The 16,953-nt window shown below is 38.3% G+C and overlaps 1 protein-coding gene across 3 annotated transcripts in view; it reads left to right on the top strand.

The window, feature by feature from the left end:
• LOC144009223 (partitioning defective 3 homolog) overlaps positions 1-16,953 on the top strand; it is a 270,024-nt gene that overhangs the window by 106,237 nt on the left and 146,834 nt on the right. For all 3 annotated transcript variants that reach the window (XM_077508825.1, XM_077508824.1, XM_077508826.1), the window contains 4 exons: positions 3,712-3,909; positions 3,993-4,159; positions 7,312-7,451; positions 7,652-7,780. In XM_077508825.1, the coding sequence (XP_077364951.1) occupies positions 3,712-3,909; positions 3,993-4,159; positions 7,312-7,451; positions 7,652-7,780 (634 nt within the window). The remainder of the gene's footprint in view (positions 1-3,711; positions 3,910-3,992; positions 4,160-7,311; positions 7,452-7,651; positions 7,781-16,953) is intronic.

Below are 16,953 nucleotides of genomic sequence, written 5' to 3'. Positions count from 1 at the left end.
TGAAATATTCCTGCCATGCATCCCTTCCAGCGATCGGTCTCGGTGACCCGCAGTCGTTGACCAACGCTTCACCTTCCAAAACCAGGGACGTGCTCACTTCATTTCTGTCGACTCATTGCTCCTGTTTCATTTCTTAAAGTGGGCTGATGATTTAACGCGGTGGCCTTTGACCTCACTTGACCACAGTCCAAAGCCTGAATGCGCATACTCACACATAATATACTTACATATGGGCAATATATGAGCCATAAAAACGTGGGCTGGCCAGACACTTTATTAGGTGTATCTGTCCTAAATAATAGTTCTAAAATCTTCTTCTTCTTTTCCTTTCGGCTTTTCCCTTCAGGGGTCGCCACAGTAAATCAGTTGCTTCCATGTCCTCTGCATTCTCTACTCTCACAGCTTCATGTCCTCGTTAACTACATTCATAAACCTCCTCTTTGGTCTTCATCTAGACCTCCTGTCAGGCATTTGGAAAATCCGCATCCTTCTGCCAGTCTAGTTAGTATCTCTCCTCTGGACATGTCCAAGCCATCTCAGTCTGGCCTCTTTGACTTTATCTCAAAGGCCTCTCACATTTCCTCTATCCATACTGGTCACTCCCAAAGAGAATCTTCATCTCTGCCACCTCCAGCTCTATCACATGTCCTGCATCATACAAAACTACAGTTCCTCTCTGGGCACCCATGTCATAAGCTTTATCCAGGTCTACAAAGACGCAATGCAACTCTTTCTGACCTTCTCTGTACTTCTTTGTCAACATCCTCAACACAAATACTGCATCTGTCCTACTTACAATACTGCTGCTCACAAATGTTCACCTCTGCCCTCAGTCTGGCTTCCACTACTCTTTCCCATAGCTTCATTGTGTGGCTTCATTTCTCTGTAGTTGCCACAACTCTGCACATCTCCCTTGTTCTTAAAAATGGGCACCAGCACACTTCTCCTCCATTCCTCAGGCATCTTCTCACTTTCTAGGATCCCAGTCAAAAATTCCCAAGGTACATCATCAGGACCGGGTGCCTTTCCATTCTTCATCCTCTTGAATGCTCTTGTCACTTCATCTTTGCTACTTCCTGGTCCACAACAGTCACATCTTCTACTCTTAGTTCTCTCTCATTTTCCTCATTCATCAACTCTTCAAGTGCTCTTTCCATCTTCCCATCACACGACTGGCATCGGTCAACACACTTCCATCCCTATCCTTTATTACACTAACCTGCTGCACGTCGTTTTCATCTCTTGTCTTTTTGCCTTGCCAACCTGTATAGATCAGTTTCTCCCTCCTTACTGTCCAACCTAGCATACAAGTCATCGTAAGCACCCTTGTTTGGATTTCGCTCCTTCGACTTTCATTTTTTTGTATTCCTGTCTACTTTCTTCAGTCCTCTCAGTGTCCCACCTCTTCTTAGCTAACCTCTTTCTATGGATCCACTTCTGCCCCTCCTCATTCCACCACCAAGTCTCCTTATCTCCTTTCCTTCCAGATGACACACCAAGGACTGTCCAACCTGTAGACAGCGAACAATTCCTATATTTGATTGACATAGAACCAAATTATCAAGTATATTCCATGTAATAGAGAGCAGCCACTAACCAGTGAAGAGAAAATAAACAATTGTTAGGATCAGAAACTCCAATTTTATTTTCTACAACAGTCTGAGTATGAGTATGTGTTTTGTTTCGGGCCCAAAACTCTTCTGTGGCGTCGACAAGTTGGTTGTAAAACTGTCACGGTCACTTTCCCAAGTATGTTAATGCATTCGACAGACTGTGCAAAGCCACGGAAATGGAAAGCTTCTTCTCATCAATTAACACGCTTCCCTCGTTCTCCATGAGTACACGGCGAAGCTGTTTTGCTTTTCTAAAATCCCCCCCTTCCACTGCCAAACACACTCCACATTGACATCAGATCATGTATGATTGTAATTGTACATCTCACAAAAGTGAAGAAGGTAAACTTCGCCCCCCCCTTATGCTCCTTCATCACTGTTTTCCCCTTTCCTTGATTGTGAACCTCACAGGGTAACAATTTGAAGGGATCTTCAGCAGATTGTTTATCTTGGATAAATATTTTGATACACTTAATCTGACAGAATGATGTATGGATGGGGTAATTTGTCATTCAATCAAGCCTAGGCGCAGGCTGATTGCGCTGCACCTGTGTGATGTAAACACACGCGTATAAGACACTCTTGGCCGCTCGGTCATTATTCATGTCGCGGTGGTATTTCCAAATTTCCATATGAATAAAAATGGGAGGGACATTTTGTGGCTGTGTTTGAATGAAGGGCTGCCTGCTGTGGCGGAGTCATCTTAGCAGCGACATTGAGGGAGACCCAGCATGATATTCCTGCTATTGTATTAGGCGTCTGTAATGCAGACTCGCGCCGCACCAATTTCCAACCATGCACTTGCTCCTGACCAGCCTATCTATATGCTAAGTGCTAATGGTAAACAAGACGAAAGTATTTTTGTGTCTGGGAATAACATTGACATTTGGACCAAAAACTTGCTAAGAATTAACATGTGTTTCGGATACTTTGATCGTCTCTTATCTGTATATATATTTGCTATATTGGAAACTTATTATTTGGATGTTTGGATGTAGCACTGATTGATCAAGTCCCCTCCCCCAAAGTGCCAAAGATATTTAATTCTGGGCTGCTGAGTCCAAAAATTGCATTCATTTCTTAGAATTGGCTCTAGTCATCCATCCATCCATCCATCCATCCATCCATCAATCTGCCCATCCATCCGACCATCCATCCGCCCATCGATCATACCTCCATCTGTCCATCCATCCGTCTATCCGCCCATCCATCATACCTCCATCCATCCTACCTTCATCTGTCCATCCATCCATCCGCCCATCAGTCCATCCATCCGCCCATCCATCTGTCATCCATCCGTCTGTCCATCCATCCATCCTACATCCATCCGACCGTCCGTCCATCCATCCATCCATCCATCCATCCTACCTTCATCCATCCATACATCTGTCCATTCATCCGTCCGTCCATCCGCCCATCCATCCGTCATCCATCCGTCTGTCCATCCATCCGACCATCCATCCTGCCTTCATCCATCCATACATCTGTCCATCCATCCATCCGCCCATCAGTCCGTCCATCCACCCATCCATCCGTCTGTCCATCCATCCATCCGACCGTCCATCCATCCATCAATCCGCCCATCCATCCGACCGCCCATCCATCATACCTCCATCCGTCCATCCATCTGTCCATCCATCCGCCCATCCGCCCATCCATCATACCTCCATCCATACATCTGTCCATCCATCCGCCCATCCATCCGCCCATCCATCCGTCATCCATCCGTCTGTCCATCCATCCATCCATCCATCCATCCATCCATCTTATATAAAAAAATAAAATAAAAAAAGTTTTGAGAAAATGTGCACGTAAATATGAAACTGCCCTTTACATTAGTCAGTACCCAAGAAGTATCTCTCAGATTCAGCAAGGTCGATGACCCCTGTACTAAACCATTGGCACTGGTCCATTACCAGGCTTAGCCCAATTATCTTTATCTTTTCATACCACGCCGTACTTCTTAGCTCATCTGTTTCTATCTTTGGAGCTATAATATATCATATTGTACTTGTCTCTCTTATCTTGTTATAACAAATGCATTTCTGTCCATATGTGTAATGTTCTCTCCCTTCTTTCTCCACTGCACCAACCCCAGAGCCCAGAACATTTTTAAGCAGGCGATGACTTCCTCCCTCATCCTTTTCCATGTGGTCCCGGCCGCCATGAAAAGGCAGTACGAGCTCCTTGCAGGCAAAAGTGACCTCAGCTCACCTCATTCCAGCAGAGTCCGCTTCAGTCAAGACTCTCTGCATTCGGGCGACAGGACCAGCCTAGTCGGGGGGCGGACCTCCAGGTCTGTGCCACGTCTCTGTGTATTTTACTGGAACTCACTTTTTAAAATATTCTATTTAAAATTGCTTCCACCCCATGCTATAGTCAACAGGGGTCCCTGGCAGGGAGCACTCCAGAACCAAGACGGAAATATGTCTCTAGTACCTCATCCCCCTCCTCCCCCTCCCTGCAGCGCAGAATAAGCACAACGCAGTCAAGCAACTCCTACGTTAAGCGGAAAGGCCGCAGATTCAACATCCAGCTGAAGAAAGGTAAAACAAAAAACAAAAAAATGACAATGAAATCAACAGCATGGTTACTGTGGCCAATATTTGGTACAGGAAACCCTCACCCTTCTGCAAATATTTAATTATATCTTTTCATGGGACAACACTGAAGAAATTATACTTTGACACAATGTAAAGTAGTCAGTGTGCAGCTTACCAGTGGGGAAAAACAAAACATTTTCTTTACTATTTTTAATGGGGCTTAGTAGAATGGATGTCCTCATTCGAAAGGTTCAAGCCACTTGTTAACTCCAAATGCACAGTAATTATTTCCCACATGTTACTGAAATTGTAAAATTAGCTTAGATTGGACCGGGCTGTTTCACGGTAATTACCATCAGAATGGTAATGCACTTTTAAACCAGCTGTATGTTTGCCATTGACTTATTGCTCCAAGTACTAATACAGCCAGTGCAGGTCTCACATGGTAAACACGCAAGCGAAAATGGATTTCACCACCCAAGACGAGTCACCATTACATTGTAGGTAGACCTGCACAAATGTGATTCCATTTAACAGCTGCAACTCTTCACAAAGAACATCGTCAGTTTTTATTACGGTTGTTGTTGAGGTTTGACTGTTAATTTGTTCTAATGTTTTGTTGAGTTTAGAAATACACTCCAGTGGAAGATTTTATGATGGCAACAATTGGCTAGTTTCCTTGACACTTGCGTTACACTGGGGTACAAAAAAAAAACAAAAAAAAAAAAACAAATCTATTCAGTTAGATTTTTATTGTGATAAAATCTCAATCTGGAAGCTTATTCCAAAACTGCAGTCATTTTTTTTTCCCCACAGCTTACATTCCAGATAAGCAGTCTTCCACTGATTAGCTGTAGAAAGACTGTAGTAAAACCGATTAGACTCATCTACTTATTTTATGTGGGAACTTATTTGTACAGTCACAATTGAGATGGTGTGTTGACATATGTGTGTAGCTCCCAATAGGTCAATAATATCAATATCTGTAAATAGGAAACTAGTATAGTATGATTTATTTATTTTTTTTAAAGTTTTCAAGGCTTCGAACACTTCAATCTTGGTGTTTTAGTTATACACTGTACATCCACATTTATATAGCTTAAAAATGTGACCTAATAGAGAAACATTGAGACCAGTTTTGGATTCTGCACCAGTTTAAAACGATTGCACATGAAACAGCTACCACCTATTTCTGTCTGTTTATTTTATGTAAAGCAACAACAACTCCAACTTAGCTGACATTTTCTACCTTCATAAGAAACCTCTTTCAACCTCTCTTTTTGGTAAGCTGACGCCTTAAGAAAGTTGCCAGCCACGTTTCGCTCCGTCGGCGCTTCGTCTTCATCAACGCAATCACTGTCAGCCAAACCGGTGACAGGTCGACAGACTGCGAGGAAGACGAACTTGGAAACTAGGTCGTGATGGACTATCAGAGGTGCTGACAGCTCTGCGAAATGAGCAGCTACTTAGACGTGAATACTAATGTTAGCATCAGAAAAAAGCCCCGCTGGAACCACGGTGACTTTTAAATGCCAGTTAACCGATGAGGAACACAGACCACCAGATAAAGGGTAAAAAATAATAAATAATTTGATAAAATAAAAATATGTGTATTTGAGTCGTAAATTACAATGAACAAAATGGCCTGAAGTCCACAATTACCAAATACCAAATGCTTTGAATTTTTTGGGCGAAAAAAATGTAATGATCCTGTCACCAGTGTCCAACATGAAACACTAATGCCACCTAGTGGAAGAAAAATTACCACGACACACTTTCACACTTCTTTTCCCCTTAATTAACTGTAAACTGTAACTTTGAGAATTAATTACTCTAAAATTGCTGTATCAGTGAACTAAAAGATACAACCACATTTGTATTTGGAAACCATGTTTGTCCATGTTTATGTTAATTAACATGAGTATGAAAACTTGAAAAATGTTTTGTTTTGTTAACTATGCAATTTATGCGATTAATTGTGATCTGACAGCCCTAATTTATAAAGAATACGGAATATCCATACATGTGTATGCAATATGTATTCGCGTGCAAGTATTATGTTGTATGATGTGGATTGTGGGCATTAATAGTTGAATTAAAAAGCATTCTATTAGATTTTATTATATCTGCAGAAACCCTGACATGAATAGTAAAAAAAAAAACAAAACAAACAAACCTGGAACTATAGGTACATAGCAACATCTAAAAACATATTTTCATTATTTTGAGGCAAAAAACAACAACAATATTTCATGTCAAATTTATGAAGGGAAAAAGATTGAATTTACAAATGATTTCCAAACACAATTAAGAATCAACCCTTGGCTGACATTTGAACAACTTTTTGATTGTATCGACAAATTCATATCTCCTCTGCAATAAAGGTCAGGTCACATGACTTCTGATTTATCAGGTATTGTATTTACCCATTTGACCCTCAACCGGCAATTCATATTCATTTGCTGAATCTTAAAGGTCACCTTCCTGAAACCAAAAGAGGCTTTTTGTTTCGCATCCAGCTCAAGTGCTTTCTCATATTGAGCCACAAAAATTGGATTTAGCAAGCGAAATAATAACATATTTTATCAAAACTCTTAACTCATTCACTCCCAGCCATTTTCACAGAAGCAGTCCCGTTCGCTCCCGGCTGTTTTACTGAATTTTGACTGATTTTGCAAGGCCCACAGAATATTGTGTTTATTAATTGCTATAAAAGCATGGCACCTACCAAAAGAAAGATTAAAGTCTCTTCTTTCACCAGGAAAAAAAAAAGTATGTTTTTATCTGTTTCCCTTTTGCAGCAATTAGCATTAGAAGAGAGCTAAGTTTCATCAGTTTTCAGTAATTTAGCTTTTTTTCCCAACATGGCCTTGGTTGATCTCCTTTGCTCTGCTGCCACCTGCTGGCCGTTTGTGTAATAACTACATTTCTGCAACCGTTCTTTGCAGTTGAGAGGCTGCATCAAAGCCTTTGTATGCTCTAGCATTAAAAAAAACAAACAAAAACAAAACGTATAAATACGTCTTTGGGACACTTACAACATAAAAAAAAACGTATTTACATGTTATTGGGAGCAAATTAGTTCATGAGTTTGAGCAAATTGAATGGCAATTTCATATTTATGTCAAATGACAAGTTATTGTTAATTCCTACAGGTCCAGAAGGTCTTGGGTTCAGCATTACCTCCAGAGATGTTCCTGTTGCCGGCAGTGCCCCCATTTATGTTAAAAATATTCTCCCCCGGGGGGCCGCCATCCAAAACGGGAGACTAAAAGCTGGAGACCGTCTTCTGGAGGTAGGAATGTGAAAACAGGTTGAGCCCTCCCTATATATTATTCAGAAGGTACTGTATGTTATTACTAAGATTAAATATGCTTTTATTGGTTTGGATTTGTTCCAAATTGCCATTGGTCTGCCGATCACTCGATCTGCCCCCAAATGTTTTTTGTCTGGCTTCCAGTGTGTGCTCATTAATAAATAACGCATGTGATGCAGGTCGGTGGAGTCGATTTGAACGGTAAGACTCAAGAAGAGGTGGTGGCTTTGCTCCGAGCCGCGCCGATGGGCGGGACCGTCAATCTGTTGGTGAGCCGCCAGGAGGACCCGCTGCTGCCCCGAGAAGTGGTCAGTACCCCGCCAAAATGCTGACTTTCGAAGTTCACCCACCTACATCGCCAAAGCGGAAGCACGAGACGCCACGGGGACGTGTATAAAACACTCAAAACCCGCTGACGTACGTAGAAAACGACAATCAAGAGACGCATGCACAGACACGTTCCGACCGTACCACATGCAGCTTCCACGCAGGGTGACTTTGGCTGTCACGCACCAGATGGTGAGGCGACTGCCCTCGTCCAGTCTGGCCTCTGCGGCTCTGACAGCAGGCTCGGTTGTCAGAGCACCTTGGCAGACTAGAGGCCTCTGATGCCACAACCTCACTCCCACTCTACACCCGGCCTGGCGTCTGTACTACATCAGTCCCGTCTCACAATGTTGTCATTCACGAGTTTGATTCAATTAAAAATAGGAGTGTCAAAATTAAGGCATTATATCGAGTTAAATCCCTTTAATGCAACCATTTTTTATTTTTATTTTTTTACGCCGATTAACTAATTTGCTCCCAAAAAACGTATAAATATGTTCTATTTTAAACATTACCAGTGTCCCAAAGACGTATTTACACGTTTTTTTAATTTTTTTTATTTTTTTTACGCTAGAGCACACACAAGGCTTTGATGCAGCCTCTGAACTGAAGAGAACGGTTGAAGCAATGGTGGTTATGACAAAAACGGCCAACAGGTGGCAGCAGCAGAGTATAAGAGATCAACCAGGGCCTTGTTGCAACAAGTGTTTTCCCCCACAGTTTTAATCAACTAATATTTCTTTTGGTACATGTTTTTATAGCAATAGGCACACAATATTCATAATATAATAATAACTTTCCCAACTCCATCCTCACAGGTGTCTCATGTCCCAATGTTTTGATGCTGATACCTTGGTAACGTCAAGCTAACCAAACCAATTCAGTTTGTCATCAGCGGCCATTCAATGATGTCATCAACGTGCGTAACGTGCACTGGTACTGTTGTGTGGGTGCAGCTGCTGGGTTTCTCCTAGCTCCTCAGGCATAAACGAATTAGAGAGTAGCTGTCATGGAAGAAGAGTCGAATAATCTCTTTGGTCATTGTTTTGGTTCAGCCAACTTTTCCAAGCCGAGCTAGACTGTGAGTTATATTTTTCATTACTTTCCTCTTTTCTTCCGCTCACCCTCCCCGTTATTTGTCTTCTCTCTTTCTGTTACACATTCCCCAGCACTGCTTTCACAAATCTCAATAATCCCTACAAGTATGTTCATAAAAATCAGATAAGGAGGCCAAAGCCCTGTCAGTGACAGTTATTGCAAAAAATGGTGGAAAAGCATAGTGGGTAATTGCTATGTGTGTGTGTGTGTGTGAGAGAGAAAGCAATTATGTTTCAAAAAGTGTCGCACACTTGTAGGTTTGCTTTTGTCTGATTGACACATGCCTGCTTATGTTAAATGTCAGTGCCAAAACTCCTTCGTATCATCCGTTGGTTTGCATATTTTTATTTTTATTTTTTACTGTGTGGGATTATATCACACTCCCAGCATATTTTGATTATGACTTCAATGACCATCGGGGGTGAGGGGGCTATTCTCCACCCCCCCCCAAAAAAAAAATTCTGAGTGGAGTCATACACTCTTTACATTAGGAGTGTGACGATATATCAATATTGTGATAAATCGATTGTTGATGACTTTATTGAGCAATGACTTGGCGTGGGAAACGGATGCAAGTCTTCAGGCAAAGAAGACTCATCAGCTTAGTTTTATTATTTTATATTTTATATGTAGAATTTTATAAAATTATTTTTTATTATATTATGAATTATTTTTGTATTTTTATTAATTAATTATTTTTTTTTATTATATATTTATTTTATTAATTATTTTTATTAAGTATTTATCACTATGATGATGATGATAATGATTATTATTACTATATTTATTATTTTAGTATTTTTATTAATTTAATTATTATTTAATTTTTTTTATTGATTATTTATTTTATTCTTTTTATTTCGGAATTATTATTATTATTATTATTATTATTATTATTATTATTATTTTATGATTAGTTTTATCGTGGATTTATGACCTGAGCAATATATCGATAATTGCAATATCGCCATATCGCGAGATAATTGTTATTGCGAGCCTTGTATCGTATCGTGAGGTTCCCACCCCTACTTTACATCATTCATTTTTTTTTTTTTTTTTTAAATACATATTCATTGTCTGAACTGCGGTGAACAAATGCGCTTGACGAGTCTCTGTCCTAAAAGTGTGGTCCACATAAGAGCAATTAAACAGTACATTAAAATCCCCTTTAATGTTCATATCACACTTGTCACTGATCCATTAGTGGCTATATCTGCCAAGCAATGAGAATCTTAATTGCGCAATTAATAGCGGCCTGTGATTGATGTGACAGATGAATTTATGGCCTCTGTGAATGCTGCGGATGCGTCAGACAAACGCATGACAGCGATGCTGATAATTATAGCAGGCTAATGGCCCGTTTCATAAGTGCCAACCCCGGTGGCCTGGTTTAAAATCCACCATATTATGGTTTAACAGCTGCACAGTGATTGAGGAAGATTGTTGTGATAAATAATCATAAATGAACCCAGTCGCTTAAATTGGTGTATATAGAAGTCTAGTCCTTTTAATGTTGTAGTTGCTATGCGTGCATTTAGTCTTATTTTGTCTACTTATTTTTATTTGGTAGTTTCTATAGAGTTGCTAGCAAGGAATTTGTCTAATGTTGTCTAGTCATTTTTATTTTGTAGTTGCTATACAGTTGCTATGCGAGCATTTAGTCTTATTTTGTCTAGTTATTTTTATTTGGTTGTTTCTATAGAGTTGCTATAGGAGGTATTAGTTTTAACTTGTCAAGTCCTTGGTATTTGGTAGTTGCTATACAGTTGCTATGCGTGCATTTAGTCTTATTTTGTCTAGTCATTTTTTATTTTGTAGTTGCTATGCGAGGTTTTGGTCTTATTTTGTCTAGTCGTTTTTTTTTTTTTATTCTGTAGTTGATATACAGTTGTTATGGGAAGTGTTAATCTTATCTCGTCTAGTCATTTTTATTTTGTTTAAGCAGTTGCTATGCAAGGATTTCGTCTTATTTTGTTGTTTAATTAATTTGGGCAACACATTCTTGTTTTATTATTTTATCAAATACTGAAATATTATATTATGTTTGAGTAATTTATATCCTGCTTAAATGTTTAGACAAAATAAGACTAAACCCTCTCATAAATCTGAATAGTCATTTTATTTTGTGTTTGCTATACAGTTGCTATGTCCTGTATAATGATAATATTTGATGATTATGATGTGTTGGTTCATTTGTCTAATATTCTGCAAATTTAGCTTATTATGAGATTGTTGTCAGTGTCTATGATATTAGTCACTTTTAGTTTGTCTAGAAACTCGTATTTTGTCATATAGGCTATTATTCTGTCATATAGAATTGTGCCTTGCCCTTGCTGGAGTTTTTGAGTGACAATTTTGTCAGTACGTTCTTTGAGGTTCCTTCGCCGAGGTTTCCTGCTCTCTCAATTGCGGAGTTTCCGGCAAGTGTTTTTTTCAAGGCCATCTCAATCCAGCCTCTGTTGTTACTTTGTATTTTTTTTTATTTTGTATATCAAGACTCTCTGTTTCCCAATTCCCGTGACTTGTTCGATTTTGGATCCAAACTCAGCATCTCACGTGACAGTTCCATTAACATCAAATTAAGCATTATATTCCCTTCTTAAGTAATTGTGAGTGCTGTTTTTTTTTTTTTTTTTTTTTTTTTTTTTGTTTTTGTTTTTTTTTGTCTCCAGTGTTTTTAATCATTTCTCTGACAAAATTGATCCTCAAGGTTGTCCAACTCGCAGCTTGTCATATAGAAGCTGGAAGACAAATGACACCGAGATCTATTGACTTAAGTTCACTCATCTTCATTTCATTTTCTCAAGGGCAACTTTAACTTTTATCATCCGAGCTGTCATCGAGACTTTCGTTTGCAATTGCGTCTGGATTTGAAGACGTTAAAAAAAAAAACATCAGAGCAAGTGCACAAATGTATAGCAGGACTATACAAACTGAATTTGAGAATGTTTTTAATACGTGTCTCTTCAATTTTGAAATCAAAATTACAGTACATTGTGACTTTAAGAGTACAAGAATGAGATGGCGATATGTGGCACGAACTTGATATAATGCAGTCATCCAAAAAAAAAAAAAAATCACATCTTTGGTGTTAATATAATTAGATGAGACTTACTGTGAAGCAATGTTTCTTGCCTCAGTGTTCTTGTTAATTAAGTGATAGAGACAGAACATTTATTTTCTCTTCCAGACTGTTGAATAAATCAACGTATTTTAGCCCTGCAAAAAAAACCTGAGAGGAGACGTCACTTAGTTAAATTACAAAATAACTTTGGTTGAAAAAAAAAAAACTGGAAGGATGTATAAAGAAAGCTGTTGTAATGTTAACTGCAATGAGTAAGGTCATCTTTGACTTGCTGGAGCTATTTTGAATAATTTAATAGCATGTTTAATTGACTCACTCAATGAATAACAAAAATATTTTAAAGATGGGGCCTGGTAATAACGATTATATGTTACATTTTTTTTCCCCAACTTTGGAACCTTGCAACGCTGATACAATTCATTCCAGCAGGCTGCTCAAACATCAATATAACCTTTGAAGGTCAGGCATGATTTAATTTTTCCTTCAATAAGTAAAAAAGGAAAACTTTCTCTCGACTAAAACTGCGGCTATTGAGAGTAAAATCAAAATATCAAGCAATTTTTCATTTATAATGAAATAAACTAAGAGAGTTTATTGCCAGAGATATAGACAATGTTTCTCTGATTAAATCCTTTAGTAATATTGTTTTTTTTATTTCAGTTGTTTTTCCCTTTTTAACCTTTGGCTCATCATTTACAGTCTTCCTGTTCTAGTCCTTTTATTCTGAGTTGTTTGAAAGTTCAGCGAGTCTACCGTACATACGTGTGTGATAAAACAAAGTTATCTGATTAGTTTTTTTTTTTTTCTTTTTCTTTTATCATCTTTGAAGCCTCGCATGATGTATTGTTTCTACCTTATTATTTTGGCAGTGTGATCAAAGTGGGGAGATGCAAAGCATGCTTTGTCATAATTAAAGATCACCCTTCCAAGTACTATTGAAGACAATAGCGGCCTGTCTAATGATTTCCAAGCGTGAAGCGTCGGTGCCACCTGTTTTCGTTTCGCGCTTTTCAGCAGCTGTTCCGATAATTATGTTTGCTGTCAGTGCAAAAGAATGGGAGGCTGCACTGCAGCATAGCCCCGTGCTGACAAACAAGGTTGTTAAAAGGCCACTTGTGGCGACGGTTACTTTTTCAATGTGTTTCAACAACACATAATAGGTTGAAGTGTGGAATATGCTGTCGGCCATATCATAGCCGTTCTTTCAACCACTGATATCGTCAAAAGAGGATCGTAATTTGCGGCTATTGTTGTACCTTAGAACACCCTGATGCCATCATTGGCTGCAGGTGAGCACTCTATATTGCTTGGCCTATCTGTGCTGCAGAGAATTTGGTGTGCTCGGTAGTCGACTGTTGTGATGGTACGCCGTGTGATTTATTTATTATTGTAATCCCTTCTTACGATATCAAAGCAAAAAAAAAAAAAAAAAAAGTGGTCAGACACACATGTGCAATACAAATTCAGAATTCACATATGGTGTTCCACAGGGCTCAATTATGGGGCCTCTGCTGTTGTCGTTATCTGATGACCCATCCAGCCTGATTCAGTGTAAGTCAGTCAGCGTGATTAATTAGATTTATTTTGAGTCCTGAATTAGCAATTAAACATCATTTCAAGATATATATATATATATATATATATATATATATATATATATATATATATATATATAATATATATATATATAATATATATAAAAGAAAAATATTACTAAAACAAACAAACAAAAAAAACATACAGTGGTACTTCTTACGAAATTAATTGGTTCTGGAAGAATGTTTGTAACTAGAACATTTTGTAAGGAGAGACACGTTTTCCATGTAAATGCCCTAATCCGTTCCAAGCCTCCCAAAATTCAGACATAAATGTTTTATAAAGCATAAAAATGCAGCATCAACTCATTTAAGAAATACATGTTACAATTAGATTTTATTTATTTTATTATTGCACAATAAATGAGAGTTGTGCATAATGTAAAAATAAAAGCAAAGAATAAAGAATACAAATGATGGTCATTTACCTTTTTAACTGCTGTCATCATTTTTTGCCCTCTTTGTAAAGAACTGATCCAAGGATGTTTGCTTTTTAAACAATCCTTTGAAAATGTCCAAGGCAAACAACATCATAGTGAGCGATCGCCCGAATGGTGAACACTTTTTCTGGGTGATTCTTTTCAACAAATTCCAAAACTTGATGGAAACTTGAGGTACGGCGAGGCATCGATTTCCAAAAAAGGCAATTAAAAACTTACTGTGCAACATAGCCTTCATCAATCACCAATTGTTTGAATTTTTGCACAAATTTGTTAATAGATTTACGTAAAACTATCTTAATCGCCAATGGCAGAGCAGCTGTAAGTACGTTGCGTTCAGTAAACGTTGGGAGCTGCGAGTAGCACTTCACACTGTATTTTTACCTTTCGCATCCTGAAACTTCTTTCGTAACAAGAGGCAATATTTTCCTGTTGAGGCGTTTGGTAACTTGAAATTTTCGTATGAAGGGACGTTCATAAGTAGAGGTACCACTTTATATTCTTTAGGTTGTAGCAACAGAAGCATGCTGGCAACACCTTTTATTCAAGGTTGTTTTCAACCATATAAAACTGTAGCTTGTTTTCTTCATGCTTCTAAAATATCCACTGCACCTCAAAAATCCTGTCTTTTTTTCTTTCTTTTTTTTTTTTTTGCATAGTCGACCCTTTATCACCAAAATATTACACTGCCTGAAGGAATTTGTGTGACAATGCTCATCACACATTTTGCAATTACACCCATGGCTGACTTCTTTTAGCCTCTTTGAATTTATTTCCAATGACCTTTATGTCACCAAATTAGGCCAAGTGTGGAGAGAAGTTTCCAGCAGTGTTAATTGTTTTAGGCATTGAGGTGCAGAGAACTCAGATTTGTGTGTGAAAAGAAACTAATTGTGATTCATTTGCCGGTTTCCCCTCCTCCAAGTCGCTGCCGCTTCCTCACACCTGTTTTGGCGCACCTTCCTTGTTCGCATGCGACGAGTGAAGTCGGGTGGAAACAAAATAAAAAGGCCAATTAAGCAGTGAAAAGAGGTGGGGGTGGCCTTTTTCTAGACTAATGAGCAACATTTTCTTGCATTTGTCCCTCTTTGTTCATCTAGTTGCATGCCACCGCCCTTAAAAATACGAATTAATGAATAGGTGACTGTCGTAATATTGCTACTTCGTATGGGATTTAATATTAATATATTCTCTTAGACTGAATAAATGATGAAATATGGGTGTTTTTACAGTGATTGGCAGTGGGGTGGGGGGGGGGGTTAAGCGAGGAATGACCCAAGGGATTTTTTTTTTCTTTTTTCCCCACCGTGTTAGAATAAAGTGTAATTGTACATCCACTACAGTAGGTGGCAGTGGTGCTCTCATGGTCAGAGGGAGGACGTCGTGTTAGCTCCTCTGCGTTCTTTTTTTTATGGGGGTGGTCGGAGTGCAACAAAAAATAATTGAGAAGCGCTGCATTTGCCATTAGCCCTGGAAAATGTCTCATAAAAACTCATTAATACCAAAAATACCAAGACACTATTATAATAATAATAATAATAATAATAATAATAATAATAATAATAATAAGAATTATAATAATAATAATAATACCTTTATTATTATTATTATTATTATTATTAACTCTTTCACTACCAGCCATTTTAGAAAATTTCTAAATTTTCAATACCCGGAATTTTCAATACGCGGATATCATGTTCAATAATTATATATAAGCCGAATCTACCAAATGATAGAATAGAATAGAATACTTTTTGCCCCGTCCCGTTCTTTTATAATTAACAGTTGAAAAATGTTGGTTTGCCAAAATACAGCCATTTTTCCCATGGACTCTGAAACTGTGTTTATTTTGTATAAAATGGGGCAATGATGTCATCTACCGGCGGTTGGGCATCAGTGAAGTTGTTTTCAAGTTTGACATTTACATTGGAGCATAATCAGATTCTTCCCATCTATCCCTACTGTAAAAAATATATAATTGACGAGTATAATGAGTTAATATAGTCAATCAGACCAAATTCAATACATAAAGACAAGATCGACTTTCATCTAGCGGTTAGGTCGTAGTGATAAAACGACTGGGATTTAGTGCGCGAGTTGAAGGTGTGTGAGTGCTTGAAAGCGCACTCCCTCCACAATGATGACAGAATAACCGCCCACTCAGAGCAGCGTTCCGGGAATAGCGGGCCAAGGCAGGGGATGAGAGAGCAGTGAAACATTTTCATTAGACAGGAAAAAAAAAAAAAAAAAGTGCTGCTAGGCAAGAATGAGGATGTCAGGCTGCCTGACAGAGCCTGTTGCGTCCATTCAACTCGGCCAAAACCGACCTGGATACTCAAAAAGCCATGGTATGAGAACATCACATAAAACTAAGTGCAATGTGTGACAATTGCTTTAATTAGGTTTAGTCTAAATTAGTACCTGTTAAAAGTACATTGTGGTGTTAAGGTGTTGTTGTGAAGATGTTTTTTTTTTTTTTTTGCGGTTTCCGGTGTTCCTGGCTCAAAATGCCTTCGTTGCCATGGAGTGACTAATGAGGACTGACTGTCTTCTAAATAACAAGGAGAAGCAAGAGTTGCAATCACTGGCAAAATGTCCAAGTTGTAGTCCAAAAAGACAGGAGCACAAAGCAAGAAAATCCATACAAATCATCATTTTGCTGTCAACGTGTTCATCTAAATGCAGATGTTGTTGGTAGCCAAACTAATCACGCCAGGACGAACGACACTAATCAAAGTTCATCATCAACTAAAATGTGTGAATTGAGAAAGTTCTATATTTTGTAAGATAAAGTCCCCAAAAATATTTTTAACGATTCCCTCCAAAGCGAATAATATGAATAAGAATTTTGATCTGTTAAGAGCATGACTAAAAATAATTTAAAATATGATAAACGATAAATAATAATTTAAAAATGAAATAATAATATAAAAACC

The sequence above is a fragment of the Festucalex cinctus genome, chromosome 20 (genome assembly GCF_051991245.1).
Source record: "Festucalex cinctus isolate MCC-2025b chromosome 20, RoL_Fcin_1.0, whole genome shotgun sequence".
Taxonomy (NCBI): Eukaryota; Metazoa; Chordata; class Actinopteri; order Syngnathiformes; family Syngnathidae; genus Festucalex; species Festucalex cinctus.
This window is presented reverse-complemented; position numbering and strand designations above follow the sequence as displayed.